Source organism: Peromyscus maniculatus, chromosome 2 (genome assembly GCF_049852395.1).
Source record: "Peromyscus maniculatus bairdii isolate BWxNUB_F1_BW_parent chromosome 2, HU_Pman_BW_mat_3.1, whole genome shotgun sequence".
Classification (NCBI taxonomy): Eukaryota; Metazoa; Chordata; class Mammalia; order Rodentia; family Cricetidae; genus Peromyscus; species Peromyscus maniculatus.
The window spans coordinates 152,880,616-152,898,499 of record NC_134853.1 but is presented as its reverse complement, the minus strand read 5'-3'; the positions used below and the strand labels follow the sequence as shown (position 1 = coordinate 152,898,499).

At 52.3% G+C, this 17,884-nt stretch overlaps 1 protein-coding gene across 1 annotated transcript; it reads right to left on the bottom strand.

The window, feature by feature from the left end:
* Positions 1 to 4,304: 4,304 nt before the first annotated feature.
* Slc30a2 (solute carrier family 30 member 2) lies at positions 4,305 to 13,573 on the bottom strand. Its single transcript, XM_006975649.4, has 8 exons — positions 13,368 to 13,573; positions 12,354 to 12,562; positions 10,951 to 11,097; positions 9,450 to 9,603; positions 8,567 to 8,741; positions 7,757 to 7,862; positions 5,166 to 5,300; positions 4,305 to 4,822 (listed from the first exon to the last, which is right to left on the bottom strand). Exons 1-8 carry the CDS (start codon positions 13,415 to 13,417, stop codon positions 4,677 to 4,679), a joined length of 1,122 nt encoding a protein of 373 aa, XP_006975711.2. The 5' UTR covers positions 13,418 to 13,573; the 3' UTR covers positions 4,305 to 4,676.
* Positions 13,574 to 17,884: the final 4,311 nt, after the last annotated feature.

The following is a 17,884-nucleotide window of genomic DNA, read 5'->3' as shown; positions in this document are numbered from 1 at the left end:
CACGCTCAGGCTATAAATACCGTACACCAGCTGCACGGTGTGGCGGGCACTCAGGGTCAAGGGGAGCGTGGTGGGGGACTGCGGTGACTCCAGACGGTGGGGGTGGGGCTCCAACCCCGGTCCAAGGCATCAGGTGTTTTCCTTCTTTGATGGCTTCGGCCACTGTGGAAACTCCCGTGACTAGGTTGTTGGCCGGAACAGTCTGTCCCTTGAGGCCTCACACCCCCTTTCCCCAACTTCTCTCCCGGCCCCTGTGTGACTCAGGTCCTTCCTGGAGCCTGTCACAGCTGGGTGTGGAAAGTGGGCCGTTTATTGGAAGCCGGGAGCTGTCAGATGCTTGAGGTGCAAGCCGGGCCCGGAGATTAAAGTGTGGGGAGGTGGCCTGGCCCACGGTCAAGAGCAGTTGAGGGTGAGGAACCCACACAGCTGCAGTCAGGGCACCCCGCCAAGGATGGAGGGCACCCGGTGCCAGGGCCAGTCAGGGGACAGGAGGCACCTTTGCAGTTGTGGCTCGGATGGACACCCAGGACAACCGGCTGCCTTCGGCTGGCTGTGCCTGTGTGGAAGGCACTGTTGGATTCTGCTCAGGTTAGGTCTCAACCCCTGCTGTAACAGAGATTAGCCAAGTCATGCAGATGTCTGTCTCACATCCGCTGTGTGACTTTGCCTCTCTGAACCTTGTTATCTCATCTATAAAAATGAAAGCTGTGAGGGCTAGAGAGTGCTTGCAAATAACCCAGATGCTTGCAAAGGACCCTGAGTTCCTGAGTTCCCAGCGCTCACATTAAATGGTTCACAAACACCTGTAACTCCCCTTCCAGAGGATTCAACATCCTTTTTTGGTCTCTATTGGCACCCAAACACGTGGTTCACATACAGATAAGTGTACACACACACACACACACACACACACACACACACACACACACACGCACACTACTTCAAAGGAAGAGGAAGAAGATGGTCCAGGAGCTCATGTCTATGGTCTCGGCACTCAGGAGGGGCAGGGGACCCTCTGAAAGTCCCTGGCCATCGTGGACCACAGGCACAGAGAGACTTATCTCAACCTATCAGCAACCACAAAAAGCACAGCAATGACCATCTTTTGAGAGACATAAAGATGTGGCCCACAGAGATGCCCAGGATCCAGAATCTGGGGGGTGATGGAGGCTGAGTGGTGGGCACTTGGTTACTTGAGACTAGAGGAGTGCATAGCCACCACATCTTCCCCATTCCGGGGTCACACTGATTCCACACAAACCTTGAAGAGCTGAAGGACCCCTGAGCCTGAGCCACAGGAGACCAGTGCTGAAAGGCAGGAAGGTTTTTGTTGTTGTTTTTAACAGATGGAGAGAGAGTCGAACGAGAGGTCAAGGGTGGTACGAGGTACATGCTGTAATCCAGTACTCAGGAGGCTGAGGCAGGAGGATGGGAACTGCAGGATAGCATGGACTATCTAAAGTTAAAAATTGAAAAGCCGGATGTATCTGCTATATATCTGTAATTCCAGCATTTAGAAGGCAGGGGCAAGAGGATTAGAAACTGGGCCATAGAGACCACTCTGTGGGTACAGTACAGACTGGTGACCTGAATTCCATCCTTAGACCCATAGTGGAAAGAGAACCAGTTTCCAAAAGTTGTCCTCTGACCTCCACATGTACTGTGTAACGCAAATGCCCACATTGTTCACGGATACACAATAATAATCAACTTAAAAAATTAAGGGGCTGGAGAGATGGCTCAGCAGTTAAGAGCCCTGGCTGCTCTTCCAGAGGACCTGGGTTCAATTCCCAGCACCTACATGGCAGCTCACAACTGTCTGTAACTCCGGTTCCCAGGCTTCTGACACCCTCACACAGACATATGAGCAGACAAAAAATACTAATAGTCATAAAATAAATGATGTAAAAAATTTAAGATGATCAGGAGTTCAAGGTTATCTTGGGCTACCTGAATAGCCTGTCTTAAAAACAAAACAAAACAAAAAACTAAGGTGCTGGAGAGATGGCTCAGGGTAGAGACTCTGGGTTCAGTCCAGGCACCCTCATGGTGGCTCACACCACCTCTAATTTGAGTTCCAGGGGATCTGATGCCTTCTTCTGTCCTCCAATGGTACCAGGTATGTGTGTGGTGCTCATTCATATCTGCAAGGCAAAACACTCATACAATAAACTTAAAATCCCTAAAGACCAGACTCCAAAAATAGAAAGCAAATGCTTGCCATTTATTTATTTGTTTGTTTGTTTTGTTTTGTTTTAAGACAGGGTTTCTCTGTGTAGTTTTGGTGCCTGTCCTGCATCTCACTCTGTAGCCCAGGCTGGCCTCGAACTCACAGAGATCCACCTGCCTCTGCCTCCCAAGTGCTGGGATTAAAGGCATGCGCCACCACTGCCCGGCGCTTGCCATTTATTTTAAAAACGGGGTCGTGTGGTGGAGACAAACACTGCCTCTCCTCTTCCCTGCCAGAACAAAGTGAAGACAGAAGGCTGGGAAGCTGGCCTGGCCCTTCACAGCAGCCTCAATGGCAGAGTCCCTTTTCTAGAACCCTGATCAAAGTGACCAATACACAACCAGCGGGAGTGTGACAGGCTGGGCTGTCTTCACAGTCCTGGGGAGGAAGGTGTCCCGAAGAATGAGTCACAAGCACTGAGAAGTGACAACCTTAAGGACTGGCCTACCACAGGTGTACACATGGGCCCAGGGCTAGGCCTGTCACCTCTATGAGACGGGACAGGTCTCTCCTCTTGCATCCAGGCAACAGAGTCTACAATCTCCTGGGACAGTTATCAGGTCAAGGGAGGTGCCCCGGGACTGTGAGGGCATGGTCCCAACTGGAATCTGTCCCTGTCACCTGTGTCAAGGCCATGGCTACACTGACAGCTTCCTGGGCTAAGGTACCAGGAAGGAAGAAACCAGCCAGGTTCTTCCCTGGTAAGAGGCCTCCTCCTCCAGGAAGTCACATGGGGCCCACAGCCAGTGACCAAGATACAGAGAAGTGCCCTTTGGCCCCACATCTCAGGGTGATGGCCTTAGTAAGTCATTATGGGCAGGGCAGGGGTTCCCGGTGGCTGCAGGTTCACGAGGCAGCTGGTGGGGACCGAATGGGGAAGAGCAAGTCAGGGAGGGGAACCTTGAGGCCAGTCTCCTAGAAGCAACTTCCTCCTGGTCCAAAGAATGGAAACCAGGTTCTACCCTGGCCCAGGGTGAAGCTAGAACAGTCTAACCTGCTCCAAAGATTAGAACACTACATACCACTGTCCCCTCCCTCAGGGGTGGCTCAGGCCCGACAGCCTGTCATTGATCCCAGGAATTCACATAAGGGTGGCGAGAAGCAGCTCCACAAAGTGTCCTCTGACCGCCACACACATTCTTTTTAGAGAGTTCACTCAACCGGGCCTGTCAGCCACCCAAAGATGTGCTAAGGAACTGAAAGGCACGATCAGCCAGCCCCTTAATCAGGGCACTTACGGCTCTCTGCCCCACCCCACCCCCCACATACAAGACAGTTGCTTATGGACCTTAACTGCTAAGTTGGCCTGTTTTCCCAAATTCTAATTCAAAAGCATGATTTCCCCCTTTTATCTCATTTTTCATCTTTAAATTGTGTGTGTGTGTGTGTGTGTGTGTGTGTGTGTGTGTGTGTCTCAGAGGGGTGTTCGTGGAGGCCACAGCAGGTATCCTCCATTGCTCTCCAACTTCTTTTTTTGAAGTAGAGTCTCTCACTGAACCTAGACGGCAGAGACGTGGTTAGACGAGGCGGCCAGCAAGCCCCACGGATCCGACCTCCACCTCCCACCCAGGTCTCCCTGGTTCTGTGGCAGCCCTCTACCTACCCAGAGCCTCCCCGGCTCTCTAGTTTGTCTTTGGATACTGACCAAACCCCTTAGCACGCTTGCCCCAACATGCTGAGTTTCCTCACTGTGTCTCTAGTCCCACCCCCCAACACGGCCGCTCAGCCATTTACAGAACTCCATTCTAGGGGGCTGGAGAGATGGCTCAGCGGTTAAGAGCACTGGCTGTTCTTCCAGAGGTCCTGAGTTCAATTCCCAGCAACCACACGGTGGCTCACAACCATCTGTAATGAGATCTGGTGCCCTCTTCTGGCCTGCAGTCACATATGCTGTATACATAATAAATAAATAAATAACTTAAAAAAAAAATCCATTCTGACCCTAACTCAAGGCGGGACTTGCTTTCTTCTCCCTTCTCTCTCATTCTCCTACCAGCAGCCACTGATATGCACAGCTTGCTACGCCTGTGTGGTTTTTCTCCCAAATTCTAATAAAAAGGTCTTCAAAGCATCCTTCTGAGTCCGTTTCAAAATTCTTTTATCAATGAGACTGACCCTGCAAAAAGAAGCCCGACTTTCCAGCAATGTGTGTCTTGTTCCATTTTCTGTTCAAGACACAAAGACCCTGGATGGAAGGGGACACGCCAGAGTCCCGTTCTGTGCCTCAGTGCCTTTCCAGCTGTGATGTTAGGGTGACGTCAGCTGAGGATCCAGCCCAAACACAGCCCTAGAGGAGAAGTATGGCCTCATCCCCACTCTGTGGGCTCATAGGAGGCCAAGGAGAGGCCCACGGGCGTGGACCAGGCTGTGTCTTGAACCCGGAGTCCGGGTTGCGCCACCCACAGGTCCTGGCCGTGCCTCCCACGGTGTCTGGCCAGTCAGTCAGTCAGTCTGAGGGGCCCTGGCATTCCTGACAGTCCTTCATCTCCTCGGAGTAGCTCTCAATCTGGATGGTCATCATGTGGAAATTGAACTTCCCCTGGAGACGGTCCCTCGCCACCTTCAGCACAGCTTGGGCGTCAGCATTCTGAGCTGGGAAGAGAAAAACGTGGGATGCTTGACCTCACGTCTACCCCTGGGGAACAGACTAGGGGACAAGAGAGGCCATATCCTGTGCTAGGCGGGCCCGAGAGAGCAAGAAAAGCTCTGGCCTTACGGCTGGTCTCCCCCAGCCACTCACTGCCGCCGCGCACATGACCTGACCAACCCCAAGCCCTCAGTTACCCTTTCTCCATAAATGCAGTGGGGGCGGGGGGAGGAGGGCGGGGTTGGGGGGGGTCAAAGGGCATTTAAATGCTCAGCACGGGGCCAGAGCCCGGCAATCCCTTGGCATGGCCCCAAGCCTCCGGCTGCTTCTCGCTTCAGCCTCACTCACCGATTGCTATGTGCACAGAGAGCACTGGCTGGGCCACGGTCAGCGCCCAGATGTGCAGACTGTGCAAGGCTTCCACCCCGTCCACGGACAGCAGAAGGTTCTTCACGGCTGTGAAGTCCACACCTTTGGGAGTCCCTGGAACACCACGCACATGGTAAAGGACACTACCCTCCCACCCCACGCCATTCCTCCGGGGGCCATCTCCTGAGAAGGCCTCCTCGGCCAGCAGGTTCCACACAGTTCCCATGCCCCACTCTGTCCTGTCTGTCACGTCAACCGGAATGGAAACTGAGAGCATGAGTCTGTTCTGCTCACATCTATATGGTCAGTGTCCATTTGTTTTCAGGACAGAGTCTTGTTTCGTACCCCAAGCTGGTCTGACACCCAAAATTCTGCTTCAACTTTCTTGGGTGCTGGGATTGCAGGTGTGGCCCCAGAAGGTCCGGTGAGGCCAGTCATCTTGTTGAAGACAGCCTGGAAGCTAAACATTCCCGCCAACCCCAGGCCAGCACCCGACTAGCTTCCAACTCTCCCTGACCCTCCAGAAAGCCATGGCTTGGGCCTAAGCCCCAAGGCCTAAAATGTGCGACAGCCCCGTGGGTTAGAGCGGCAGTTCCAGGCACACCGTTCATCACTTTGCAGCTGAGGCAGGAACAGGGTGTGGGCGCCCTGAGACCTGTGGGAAGAACTGAGCAGCCATGGTGGTGCACGCCTGTTTCCAACACTTGGGAGGCCAAGGCACTCTGAGCTGCAGACAGAGACCCTGTCTCAAAAACAGCAAGGGATTAGAGAGGACCCAGCAGTTGGAAGCACTTGCTGCTCTTCCAGAAGATCCAGGTTCAGTCCCAGCACCCTTTGATCCTATCCCTGGGAAGGTAGGCGCAGGCCAATCTCTGTGAATTTGATGTCAGTCTGGTCTACACAGTGGGACCCTGTCTCAAAAATAAAATTTAAAAAGTTGCTGGGTGTGGTGGGGCATGCTTTTAAGCCAGCACTTGGGAGGCAGACTTTTGAGGCTAACCTGGTCTTGAGTTCTGGGCCAGCCAGGGCTACATAGAGAGAGACCCTATTTCAAACCCTGCCCCCTCCCCCAAACAGAAACAAAAACAACCCAAACACCAGAATCAAATCCCTGTCCCAAACAAAAACAAAAACAACCCAAACACCAGAATCAAATCCCTGTCTTCCTGGGAAAAGGCACCTGATGACTGGGGGGGGGGGGGGGGGGGGGCTGGAGCTCCAGGTGTTACCAAGGTTGCCCAGCCATGTGACCAGCCAGGGAAGACACTCTCCAAGCAGGCCTAGGGGGAGGGTAAGCACGGGCTGGGACCTGTCTAGGAACTGGCACACCTCATCAGCTCAGAGCTCTCAGGGCCTACGTTAATGTTCCAACCCCCTGGCTGGCACCCTGCAGTGGTTCTCCAAACATCCACCGTCCCTGAGGTGGATTAGACTTTGTGAGCCACACGCTGAGAGACCACCCCCATCAAAGTCAGGCTGGGAGATACTTCAGCTGCTAACAGTGCTAGAGGCATGTTAGATTCCCCACCCCGCCCCCCAAAACTCAAACTAAACACACACGCGGCCTTGGCAGTACACGCTTGTAATCCCAGATAGGGAAGGCAGAGACGGGCAGATTCCTTGGGACTGATGGACCAGCCAGCTTGGTCTAGTCCTAGATCTGGGGAGAGGACTTAGTGGGTAAAGTGAGGACCTGTGTGCATGCCCAGCACCCACGAAAAAAGCAAAAACAAAAACAGACAGGTATGGCTGTCCTCGCCAGTAACCTTAGAGCTGGTGTGGGGACAGGGGAAGGTAGAGGACACATGGACCCAGGTGGCTTGCTGGCCAGCCAGCTTTGAGAAACTAGACAGCTCTAGGTCCAGTGAGAGACCTTAATAAGTCATTAAAATCAGGGCTAGCCGGGTGGTGGTAGCACATGCATGCCTTTAATCCCAGCAGAGGCCAGCCTGGTCTACAGAGCAAGTTTCAGGATAGCCAGGGAAACAGAAAAAACTGGTCTGGTAACGCTAGAGAGATGGCTCTGTGATAACAGCACTGGATGTTCTTCCAGAGGTGCTGAGTTCAATTCCCAGCAACCACATGGTGGCTCACAACCGTCTATAATGAGATCTGGTGCCCTCTTCTGTCATGTAGGCATACATTTATTTATGCATAATAAATAAATCTAAAAAACAAACAAAAAATCAGGTGAGCCTGGAAAGGTAGTGCTCTTCAGAAGCAGAGGCAGGTGATCTCTGTGGGTTCAAGGCTAGCTTAGTCTATTCAGGGGGACCCTGCCTTAAAAACTAGGGTAAGAGCTAGGCATAGGGATGCACACCTTTAATCCCAGCACTTGGGAGGCAGAGGCAGGTGGATCTCTGTGAGTTTGAGGCCAGCCTGGTCTACATAGTAAGTTTCAGGACAGCCAGGGCTACATCGTGAGATCTTGTCTCAAAACAACAACAAAAATTAGGGTGAGGGTGACACCCCACGGGCAACCTCTGGTTTCTACACACAACTTAACAGATGAACACAGACATCTGCATACACCCTACCCCCCAGCCCCCAAAGCTCTATGACCCAGTTACCTTCCATGAGCACCAAGAGGACATCTCTCAGGATGGTTAACGTTGTCCCCAAGACCAGGATGGAGAAGAGGAAGGTGCAGATGGGGTCCACGTACTTGTACTCAGGCTGCAGGAAAAGGAGACAGACAGGGGCTCAGCAGCATCTACCTGGGTCTCCCTGTTCCCTCCTCCCGGCACAGTAACAGGGAGGGTCTCTTTTCAGGGTGAGCACGGAACTCACTCTGGCCTTGTCTTTCAGTTTCCTGCTCTAGACGACCTCAGGACACAGCTCTTCCTAAAGAGCTAAGACACAGGAGGAGCTAAAAACGGATGTCAGCATCTGGCTCACTGTTCCCATTTTTTGTTTAAGGTTTATTTATTATGGATACAGTGTTCTGCCCGAATGCCTGAAGAGGACACCAGATCTCATTATTGATGGTTATGAGCCACCATGTGGTTGCTGGGAATTGAACTCAGGACCTCTGGAAAAACAACAGCCAGTGCTCTTAACCTCTGAGCCGTCTCTCCAGCCTCCCCACCGTTCCCATTTAATAGATAGGAAACTAAGGTTCGATGAGACCAAGCAATTCACTCATCACACAGCCTTGGACGCTCGCGGCTCGTTTTACATCTCCCGGTCTCTGTGTGATAGGCAATGCCCGGGCTTCGGCAACACAGCCATGGGCTTATTAAATCCAGCTTCCCAGCTCACATATTCCTTCCCTTTCTCCACCCTCTCATCCCAAGCTGGAGGGGGCCTAGCATGGGGAAAAGCCCTGTGCAGAGGAGCCCCAGGTACTGCCCACCTCCCTCCCAGGACCCAGCTCTGACCTTGAAGTATATAATGTAGGCAGCCACCAAGACACCCAAACTCTGCAGAAGGTCCCCAATCACGTGGATAAAGGCTGCTCGGACACTGGGGTTCTCTTCCTGCCGTTGACTGTCCTCATGGCTTTGGTTACCATGGCTGTGCCCATGTCCAGACTGGTGAAGAGCCAGCCCCATTCTATGGAAGCAGATAAAGATTGATAAGATAGCCACGGTTTCAAGTCTGCCAGGCGAAGTCCACCCATTAGGCCTGGCCTCCCTGAGGGTGAAAAGGTAGAGCCCCCAGAACTCAGTGACCCCCTTAGGCTTAGGAACCTAGCTCCACAGCCTTAGCTCATAGCCACAGGGCAAAGAGCTCTGCCCACAAGGGGAGGCTGACTGGGCACAGTACCCCAAAGCTGAATTTCAGAGCACGGGGCAGTGGTAGGGAGCCTGAGACAAGTGAGCAATGGAAGCGGAGGGCCCAAACCCATGGTCTACCCACTCTCTACTGAGACCGGTTTTAGCCATGTCAGCCTGACTTGGCCTTTGTTCCAGCATGAGCCAGATGCATCCCCTTTGCTGTGGGTAGCCTTGAAGTTTATTAGCCTGACACGTAGTGTGTGTGTGTGTGGGGGGGGGGGGGTGGTGATAGTGGGGGTGCGTATCTGTAACCTCCCATGACCTTGGCCTAACATTTAAAGGAGGACCGACGTACAGCAGGTGCCAGCGCTCAGGCCATGAGGGAAATTCTGTGCTGGCAGGGGAGCATGGATTCCTTCCACTGGGAGCTGACAGAGGTTTGCGTAAGGGGAGAATGGGAGTTAATATATAATATATATTGACTATATATATATATATATATATATATATATATATAGTTATAGGGAACTGGGGCCATACTCACATGATGTTCACAGCCACAGCGCAGCCTGACGTGATCAACATGGTGTCCCCTTTGATCTCATAATCTCCAGAAATCAAGCGCTGCACAGCCAGGTACACCAGCACCCCAGTCACCACCCAGATGGACAGCACAGACACCAAGGCTCCAAGGATCTCTAGATAAGAGACCAACCTTAGCCTGGGCCCTGAGGGTGGGAAGGAAGGCCTACTCCCTCCGAGTTAGGGCCTCCCCGCTGTAAAGCCAGGGCCTGGGTGTCTGTGGTATTTTCTCCTGAAGACATGCCTCATCCTGCCAACTCACATATGAGGACTCGTATCTAAAAAGAATCATATAGCTCAGCCTATCTATTAAATGGGAACGGTGGGGAGGCTGGAGAGATGGCTCAGAGGTTAAGAGCACTGGCTGTTGTTTTTCCAAGGGTCCTGAGTTCAATTCCCAGCAACTACATGGTGGCTCATCACCATCAATAAACTGACATAATATATATGTTCTAGTCAGCATGATGGTGTACATCTCTAATCCTAGCATGTGGGCTGCTAAGGCAAGGGGGCTGCCTGAGTCTGATATTGATATGATTTTTGTGGTATGATTTTTGTGGTCGCACTATGTAGACCAGGCTAGCCTTGAATTCAAGAGATCCACCTGCCTCTGCCTCCCTTGTGCTGGGATTAAGGGCATGTGCCTAGTTTTCCCAACCAAATAAAGGTAAGGTCACCACTATTAAATTAAGGGAACAGAAGAGGGCCCGAAGTCCCCAGAGCTGAGTTACAGTTACAGCCAGGGTAGCAGGCGCCGGCTCCTGACCCATCTCAAGCTCCTTGTTTTGCTCAGCTGATAAATGGGGACTGAGGACATTGGGCCATCTCTCCCTGAGGAAAGCGACAGCGGCACCCAGAAGGGACCTGCCAGCTTAAGGCAGTGTTGACTGACCTTCCCTACCCCACAGCGCACCCACAGTGACAGGCAAGGACAATGCTATTGTCACTTGTTCCCAGCCACTATTTTCTAAGCGGGGTGAACTTTGCTTCTCCATTAACTAGTAGCTCCCAGACAACGGGCACCATGTCTGTCCCATCAGATGGGGAGTTCCTAGAGGACAGAGGCCAAGGCAGACACCCGCTTCCCCATAGAGCCTGCTTTTGTGGCCTTAATTCCAGTCCATGGGAGGTTGTGACAGTACAGTCACTGAGTTTGAAGCCAGCCTGGGCTATACAGGGAGTTAGAGGCCAGCCTGGACCACCTATCAAAACCCTGTTTTAAAAAAAACAAACAAAGCCGGGCGGTGGTGGCGCACGCCTTTGATCCCAGCACTCAGGAGGCAGAGCCAGGCAGATCTCTGTGAGTTTGAGGCCAGCCTGGTCTACAGAGTGAGATCCAGGACAGGCTCCAAAGCTACTGAGAGAAACCCTGTCTTGAAAAACCAAAAAAAAAAAAAAAGTCCTATTCTGACCCGTGCTTTCTCTCCTGATCGACCCCATCTGTGGCCCACAAGGATCCTTACCAGCTCGCTGCCAGCCGAAGTTCATGGTCTTGGTGGCGGGTCGGGAGGACACCCACAGGGAGAAGAGGCTAATGAGCATGCTGGCAAAATCGGTGAGCAAATGAGCTGCATCGGTCATGATGGCCAGGCTGTGTGCCAGGTACCCGCCTGCAGAAGTGAGAGCCAGGGGTGAAGTTCTCCCAAAGAGTCAGCTCCCCCAGTCTGTACAGTGGGGAGACCTCAGCCCTGGAAGACACACTGGGGTCAAGTCTCTGCACCACACATCAGTTGTTCAACACGACCATGTGACCTCCACTCTGAGCCTCAATTTCTCCCCTAAAGAGGTAACATCTTCTTACAGGGTGAGTGTGAAAATCAAATTCAGGCAGTGGGGGCGCACGCCTTTAATCCCAGCACTCGGGAGGCAGAGACAGGCAGATCTCTGAGTCTGAGGCCAGCCGGGCTACAGAGCGAGTTCCAGGACAGTCAGGGCTACACAGAGAAACCCTGTCTTTAAAAAAGAAAAAGGAGGAGGAGGAGGGGCGGGGGAGGAAGACCATGACGTTCATAATAGAGACAGGAGACCAAGTAGGGACTCAGTAAGTGCTCCTCTTATTTTTATTACTAATTAAGTGCATGTGTTTTGCCTCCATGTATATATGTGCACCAATGCACAGAAGCCACAAGAGAGCGTCTGATTCCCTGGGACTAGAGTAACAGATCACTGTGAGCCACCATGTAGGGGCCGGGAATCAAGCCCAGGTCCTCTGGAAGAACAGCCTCTTAGCTGCAGAGGCTCTAACCTCTAGCCAAGTGATTGCCTTAAAGAAAAAAAATTAGCCTGGTGGTAGTGGCACATGCCTTTAATCCCAGCACTTGAGAAGCAGAGGCAGGTGGATCTTTGTGAGTTCAAGGCTAGCCTGGTCTACAACGGGAGTTATAACAGCCAGAGTTACACAGAGAAACCCAATCTTGAAAAGCCAATAAATAAACAAATAAATAGTGACAGGCAGCGGTGGCACACGCCTTTGATCCCAGCACTTGGGAGGCAGAGGCAGGTGGATCTCTGCGAGTTCGAGGCCAGCCTGGTCTACAGAGCTAATCCAGGACAGTCTCCAAAGCTACAGAGAAACCCTGTCTCGAAAAACCAAAAATAAATAAATAAATAAACAAACAAGTAAACAAAAAAATTGATGGGTGTGGTGTCACACATCTTTAATCCCAACACACTGGAAGCAGAGGCAAAGTGAATATGAGTTCCAGGCCAGGGAAGGCTGCTTAGTGAGACCTTATCTTAAAACAAACAAACAAACAAACAAACAACTGATTAATAAAACAGGGATAGCCATTGGTGCCATTAGCATTAACGGGAGCGTTCAGCCTATGCCTGAACCAGCTTCTCTTAATTCACATAGACGCTTTACCAATGATTTCTCCAATCATGAACACCAGGCAGATGGCAGAGGCCACATAGAGCTTGCGCCGGGCCTTCTGCTTCTTGGGGTCAGAGTGGCTACCAGAACCCCTCTGCGCATGGCAACAATGGTTGCTCTGGATAGCCAGCTCAACAGTGGGCAGGTCCACAGGAGGGGTCCAACCAGTCTCACTCTTCCACAGAGACCGTAAGTAAGACCTGGAGGTGAGAAGAAGGAGAGAAAACGCTCAGCCGGGAGGTTGAGCCAGCCTCTGGGAGTGATGCTGGCCTGGTGTTTCCAGAGCAAGTAAAAACTGTGCCTGGCCGGGCGGCGGTAATCCCAGCACGCGGGAGGCAGAGCCAGGTGGATCTCTGTGAGTTCGAGGCCAGCCTGTTCTACAGAGCAAGAGCCAGGACAGGCATCAAAACTACACAGAGAAGCCCTGTCTCGAAAAAACAAAACAAAACAAAACAAACAAACAAAAAAGAACAGTGCCTGGCGTGTGACCAGAGGTAAGAAGCCAGCGTTACAGGGGGATGCTGGGGAAGTGAGTCTTGGAACCTTGTTCTAAGCCGTTCCCTCCTCCTCCACCCCTTCCCAGGCCTACAGGAGAGTCTAGCCAAAGGGCAGGCTGTCCAGTCGAGCGCAAAGAAAGAGCCGAGTTCTGGCTCGAGAGAGCAGCACGGACCGTAGTGCAGCGCACCCGAGGGCACAGGGCCTCCCCACTTCAAGGGCTGCCTGGGATCAAAGTGCTGGGGCGAAGGCGGGGTTCCCGGCACCCGACTGTGTCCCACTCGGGCGCACCCGCAAGCAGCGTTCAGGATCTGTGTGCTTGGCCAGGTGAGACAGGTGATCCCCGGGGCTACGAGGCCACCGCCAGTTTCCTCTTTCCCTGGCCTCACCCCATCCCTCTGGCGGGATCCCAGGTTCAAGCCCCCGCCCGGACCAACGACAGTCAGGAGGGCCAAAGAGGAGGTGCCTGTGATGCGGCCCGGATTCCCGCCCCTTGGGGCTTGAACTTACCGGGTTCTGCTCGTGCTCTCCAGCAGGTTCTGTTTGTCCATGGTCGGCATGCCGCCTCTCCCAGTGCGCCCACGAAGTTGCGCGCGGGGCGACGGCAGAGCGCACTCACCTTCCGCTCGGGTCCCGCCGCTGCGCCCCGCGCCCGCCCGCTTTATCCCCGGCCCTCGCCACTCCGTGTGAAGCCGCCCGCGGCGCGTCGTGTGCAAAAGCCCGCGGGGAGGGGGAAGGGTGACCGGCTGCAAAGGGAACCGCGGCTCTGCCCCCAGCACTGATCCCCTGCGTCCCCGAGCCTGAAGGAGCTGATCGGTCAGCGACCGAAAGCTTAAGAGCCCTTGCCCGGAGCAAAGCACTTGCTAAGAGTTGCCCAGAGTTGCTCAAGTTAGGACTGGGTGACCCAAACACCCACTCTTAATGGCATCCCGTAGATAAATCTTGGGATCTGGGTTCCTAGAAAATCAGCCAGGCATGGTGGCTCACGCCTTTAATTCCAGTACTCAGCCAAGGAGCCAGAGGCAGGCGGATCTCTGTGAGTTCGAGGCCAGCCTGGTCTACAGCGTGAGTTCCAGGACAGCTAGGGTTAGAGAAAATTTGTCTCAAAAAAACGAGAGAGGGAGGGAGGGAGGGAGGGGGAGGGAGGGAGGGAGGGAGGGGGAGGGGGGGAGGGAGGGGGAGGGAGGGAGGGAGGGAGGGAGGGGGAGGGAGGGAGAGAGAGAGAGACAGTTGCCTTAGGGCAGGGATGTGACTACTGGCAAAAAACGTGGGGACTCCTGAGGCTAGAGTCGAGCTTCCAGCTAGGAAGACAGACTTCCTCCCGCGGTGGGCGGGGATCATTTTCTTTTCCAGGGAGTACCCCCCCCTTGGGCTGGGGTGCTCTGGACCTCTGGTTACCAGCTGGGTCTGCCTCCTTCTGCAGGGCGCCCCCCCCCCAGTCCCGACCGGAGCAGTGTTGGAGTTAGAGACCCAAGCTTCCTTGTAAAGGCACCAGGCACCAGTTCCTCCTGCCTTGAGTACTGATTAGGATCTGGAGTGGCCGGCTTTATCTCCACCTACACACACACACACACACACACACACACACACACACACACACACACACACACAGTGTCCTGTCTCATTAACCGAAGCTATCTGGGGAGAAACACCACTGTAGTCGGCCTTTCTTTACACCCCAGAAGCCCAACAAATTCCTGGGAGATGGTGCCGGAAGGGCCATCTTAGGAGAAGACGTGGTTGCCAGAGCGATGCCCCACACATTCTGAGCAGTCTCCTGTTTAGACCATAGTCCACATTTTCTGGGGTTTGGGGCCTGTGGCCCCCAGTGCCCGACTCTGATAAGTATCTCCTTCCGGTTGGTGTCCTCCCCACTCAGTCACTCCATCGGCTAGGGTCCTCAGGACCACAGCTTGGAAGGTGTATCTGGGGGTGTGGCTCGTTGATAGATGTACAAAGCCTTTCTCCAGTCCCAGGGGGAAGAAAAGGAAGGAGAGGCGTCACTATAGCTATGTATGTAGCCCAGGCTAGACTGAGAGACTTTGCCTCAAGGCGATGGGGGCAGGACAGGACAGGACAGGGCTGTAGCTCAGCTGGTAGGTGATGGCCTAGCATGCAGGAAACCTTGAGTTCCATCCACAGCACCACACACACTTGTAATTCCACCTCTGCAGAGGTGGAAGGGGCAAAAAGATCAGAAGTTCAAGGTTATCTTTGACTTTATAGCGAGCTTGAGGCCAGCCCGGGGTACTTCAGACGTGTAGGCCCCGTCTCAAAAAAAAAAAAAAAAGAAAAACAATAAACCCACACCAAATCCTCTCAGAGGATTGGGTAACAGAAGAATAATTATTTCTATGCATAGTGTGGAGGCCTGTAGGTCAGCTGATTGGGAAGCAGGGCCCCCCCCAGTGGTCTGCCCGGTTTAGTACTCAGCACCTAGGTGGGCGCTTACACACCTGTGAAATTAGATTGGGACAAGTAGGAGGGCATGACATGGTGGCCCATGCCCATCATCGCAGGAATTAAGGAGCCTTGGGCAGAAGGATCTCGAGTTTGAGGCTAGCCTGGGCAATTTACGGGGAACCAGTTTCAAAGTAAAAAAGAACTGAGGTGTGAGCTGAGTGGTAGAGGACTCTCCTACTGTGCACAAAGCCCTTAGTTCAAGCCCTGGTCCTTTAAACATGAATTAGGTGAGAGGTGGTAAGTGCTGTTGATGGAGTTTCTACAGTAATCACAGATTCCTGTCATATCTTAAGATGGGAAAGATATGACAGTGTGTTAGATCACTCTTTTTCTCCTCAATGCAAACCATATCATACATTCTCAATGTTTTGTTTTTGGTTTTTTGAGACAGGGTTTTTCTGTGTGACAGCCCTGGCTATCCTGGAACTCACTCTGTAGACCAGGCTGGCCTGGAACTCACAGAGATCTGCCTACCTCTGCCTCCCGAGTGCTGGGTTAACGGCGTATACTACCACATCCAACTCAGAAGTTTTTTTTTTTTGTTTTTTGTTTTTTGTTTTTCGAGACAGGGTTTCTCTGTGTAGCTTTGAGCCTTTCCTGGATCTCGCTCTGTAGACCAGGCTGGCCTCGAACTCACAAAGATCCTCCTGGCTCTGCCTCCCGAGTGCTGGGATCAATGGCGTGCGCCACTGCCCGGCAAGATTTGTTTTAAATCCATATTTCGGATGGTGCTTGTGTTTTTATAATATATATAATCTAGTTTGTTTTGTTTGGCTTGAGGCAGTCTCCCTATGTAACCCAGGCTGGCTTGGAACTTGTGACCTCCTGCTTCAGCATCCTGAACGGTGGGATTGCAGGCTAGTGCCTCCCAGCCCTCTCAACTAATTCCTTCCCAAGGAATGCAACAGAAACTAGAATCTCTTTCTTAGGACAGATCATAGACAGTTTTGTTTTTAAGGCTGGATCGAGGTAGCCCAGGCCGAACTTGAGTGTGCTGAGTGTGAACCTGAACTGCCTCACCCACAGAAATTCTGATCTTCTCCACCTTCTATCCAGGAGCTGATCATAAAAGAGTTCTTTGGCCTGACCAATCAGAGGGGCCCAGCCTGGTATCTGGGATGAGGAAAGTGCACAGACAGGCTCTGCTGGATGTCCCACCCAGCTGTTAACATCAGTTCTCACTCTTTTCATTCAATCAAATCTTCAGGGTTATGATTTAATTGTGTTTACATAAGGACATCTCCAATAAAAAAGAAAAAAAGGCCACAAAAGTTTCCCGAAGGTCCCGAAAGTCCAACACAGGAAGGCTTCTGGAAGTGGTGTGCCTAGAGGGGGCATAGGGTGTCTCCACCCCTTCCCATAAGCCCTGCCCTCTGTCCCTTAGCTATATACTTTGTGATGAATTAATAAATGTTAAGTTAGCATTTCCCAGGGGTCTTAGCAACTTGATGGTACCCAAGGAGAGAAGCTGTGAGAAGGTAAAACCTGGGGCCTGTGCTCGGCATCAAAAGAGAAGGGGGTTGTCTCGGAGACCAGGCACTGAAGGCAGATTGAATTGAATTTGTGGACAACCTGCTGTGGTCCACTGCAAAATTAATTTCTTTCCTGGTGTGTGCATCTGGTGTCCGAAGCACAGCCTTGAGAGTTTACCGGGAGAAACTGCATTTGAAGTTCGGCCTTTCCCTGTATCCTCAGACAGGATTTTAATTGATTTGCAAGATTTGTGCTGAGGGTGCAGCTCAGTGGTAGAATGCTTGGCTAACATTCTTTAGGGCCCTGGGTTCAATTCCAAAATGTGTGCATGCGTGCAAGTGTCACACACACACACACACACACACACACACACACACACACGCACACGCACACGCACACGCACACGTACACGCACATGCACACGCACATTCACCTAAACAAAAATTTCATTTAAAAGTTCAACAAGGGGGCTGGAGAGATGGGTCAGTGGTTAAAAGAACTCACTGCTCTCCCATGCCTTTAATCTCAGCACTCAGGAGGCAGAGGCAGGTGGATCTCCGAGTTCGAGGCCAGCCTGGTCTACAGAGTGAATTCCAAGACAGCCAGGGTTACACAGAGAAACTCTATGGGGGGGGGGGGGGATTCAGTTCCCAGCATCTACAGGGGAATATAAAACTCTCCTGTCCGTAAGAGCTGTTCCAGGGGATCCAGCACTCTCTTCTGGCATCACTGGTACCTAACACACATTCACTGCACTTACATACATGCAGCACAAAACATCTATATACATGAAATAAAATAAGTCAGCCAGTACTCAGAAGACAGAGGCAGGTGGATCCCTGTGAGTCAGAGGCCAGCCTGGTCAACACATAGAGACACTGCCTCAAAAAATAAACAATAGATAAAATAAAACTTCACAAACTGGCAGCACTTGGCAGGTAAGGGCAAGAGAACTAGGAGATCATGATTATCAACTACATAGTGGGTTCAAGGCCAGCCCCTGCCTAAAAGAAAACAAAAGAGAGCTGAGTGTGTGCTGTGTAGCAGTTTCTTTCTAGATTAAAGCCATGTGTCTTGAAGGGAAGGTCCCT

What these genes read in the sequence shown, in the direction of transcription:
- Slc30a2 (XM_006975649.4), bottom strand. Translation starts at nt 13,417, where the DNA reads ATGCCGACCATGGACAAACAGAACCTGCTGGAGAGCACGAGCAGAACC. An exon ending in CCTACATTATATACTTCAAG is followed by an intron (nt 7,863 to 8,566) that starts GTCAGAGCTGGG and finishes CTTTTCCTGCAG; the next exon opens with CCTGAGTACAAGTACGTGGA. An exon ending in CTCTGTGCACATAGCAATCG is followed by an intron (nt 4,823 to 5,165) that starts GTGAGTGAGGCT and finishes TTCTCTTCCCAG; the next exon opens with CTCAGAATGCTGACGCCCAA.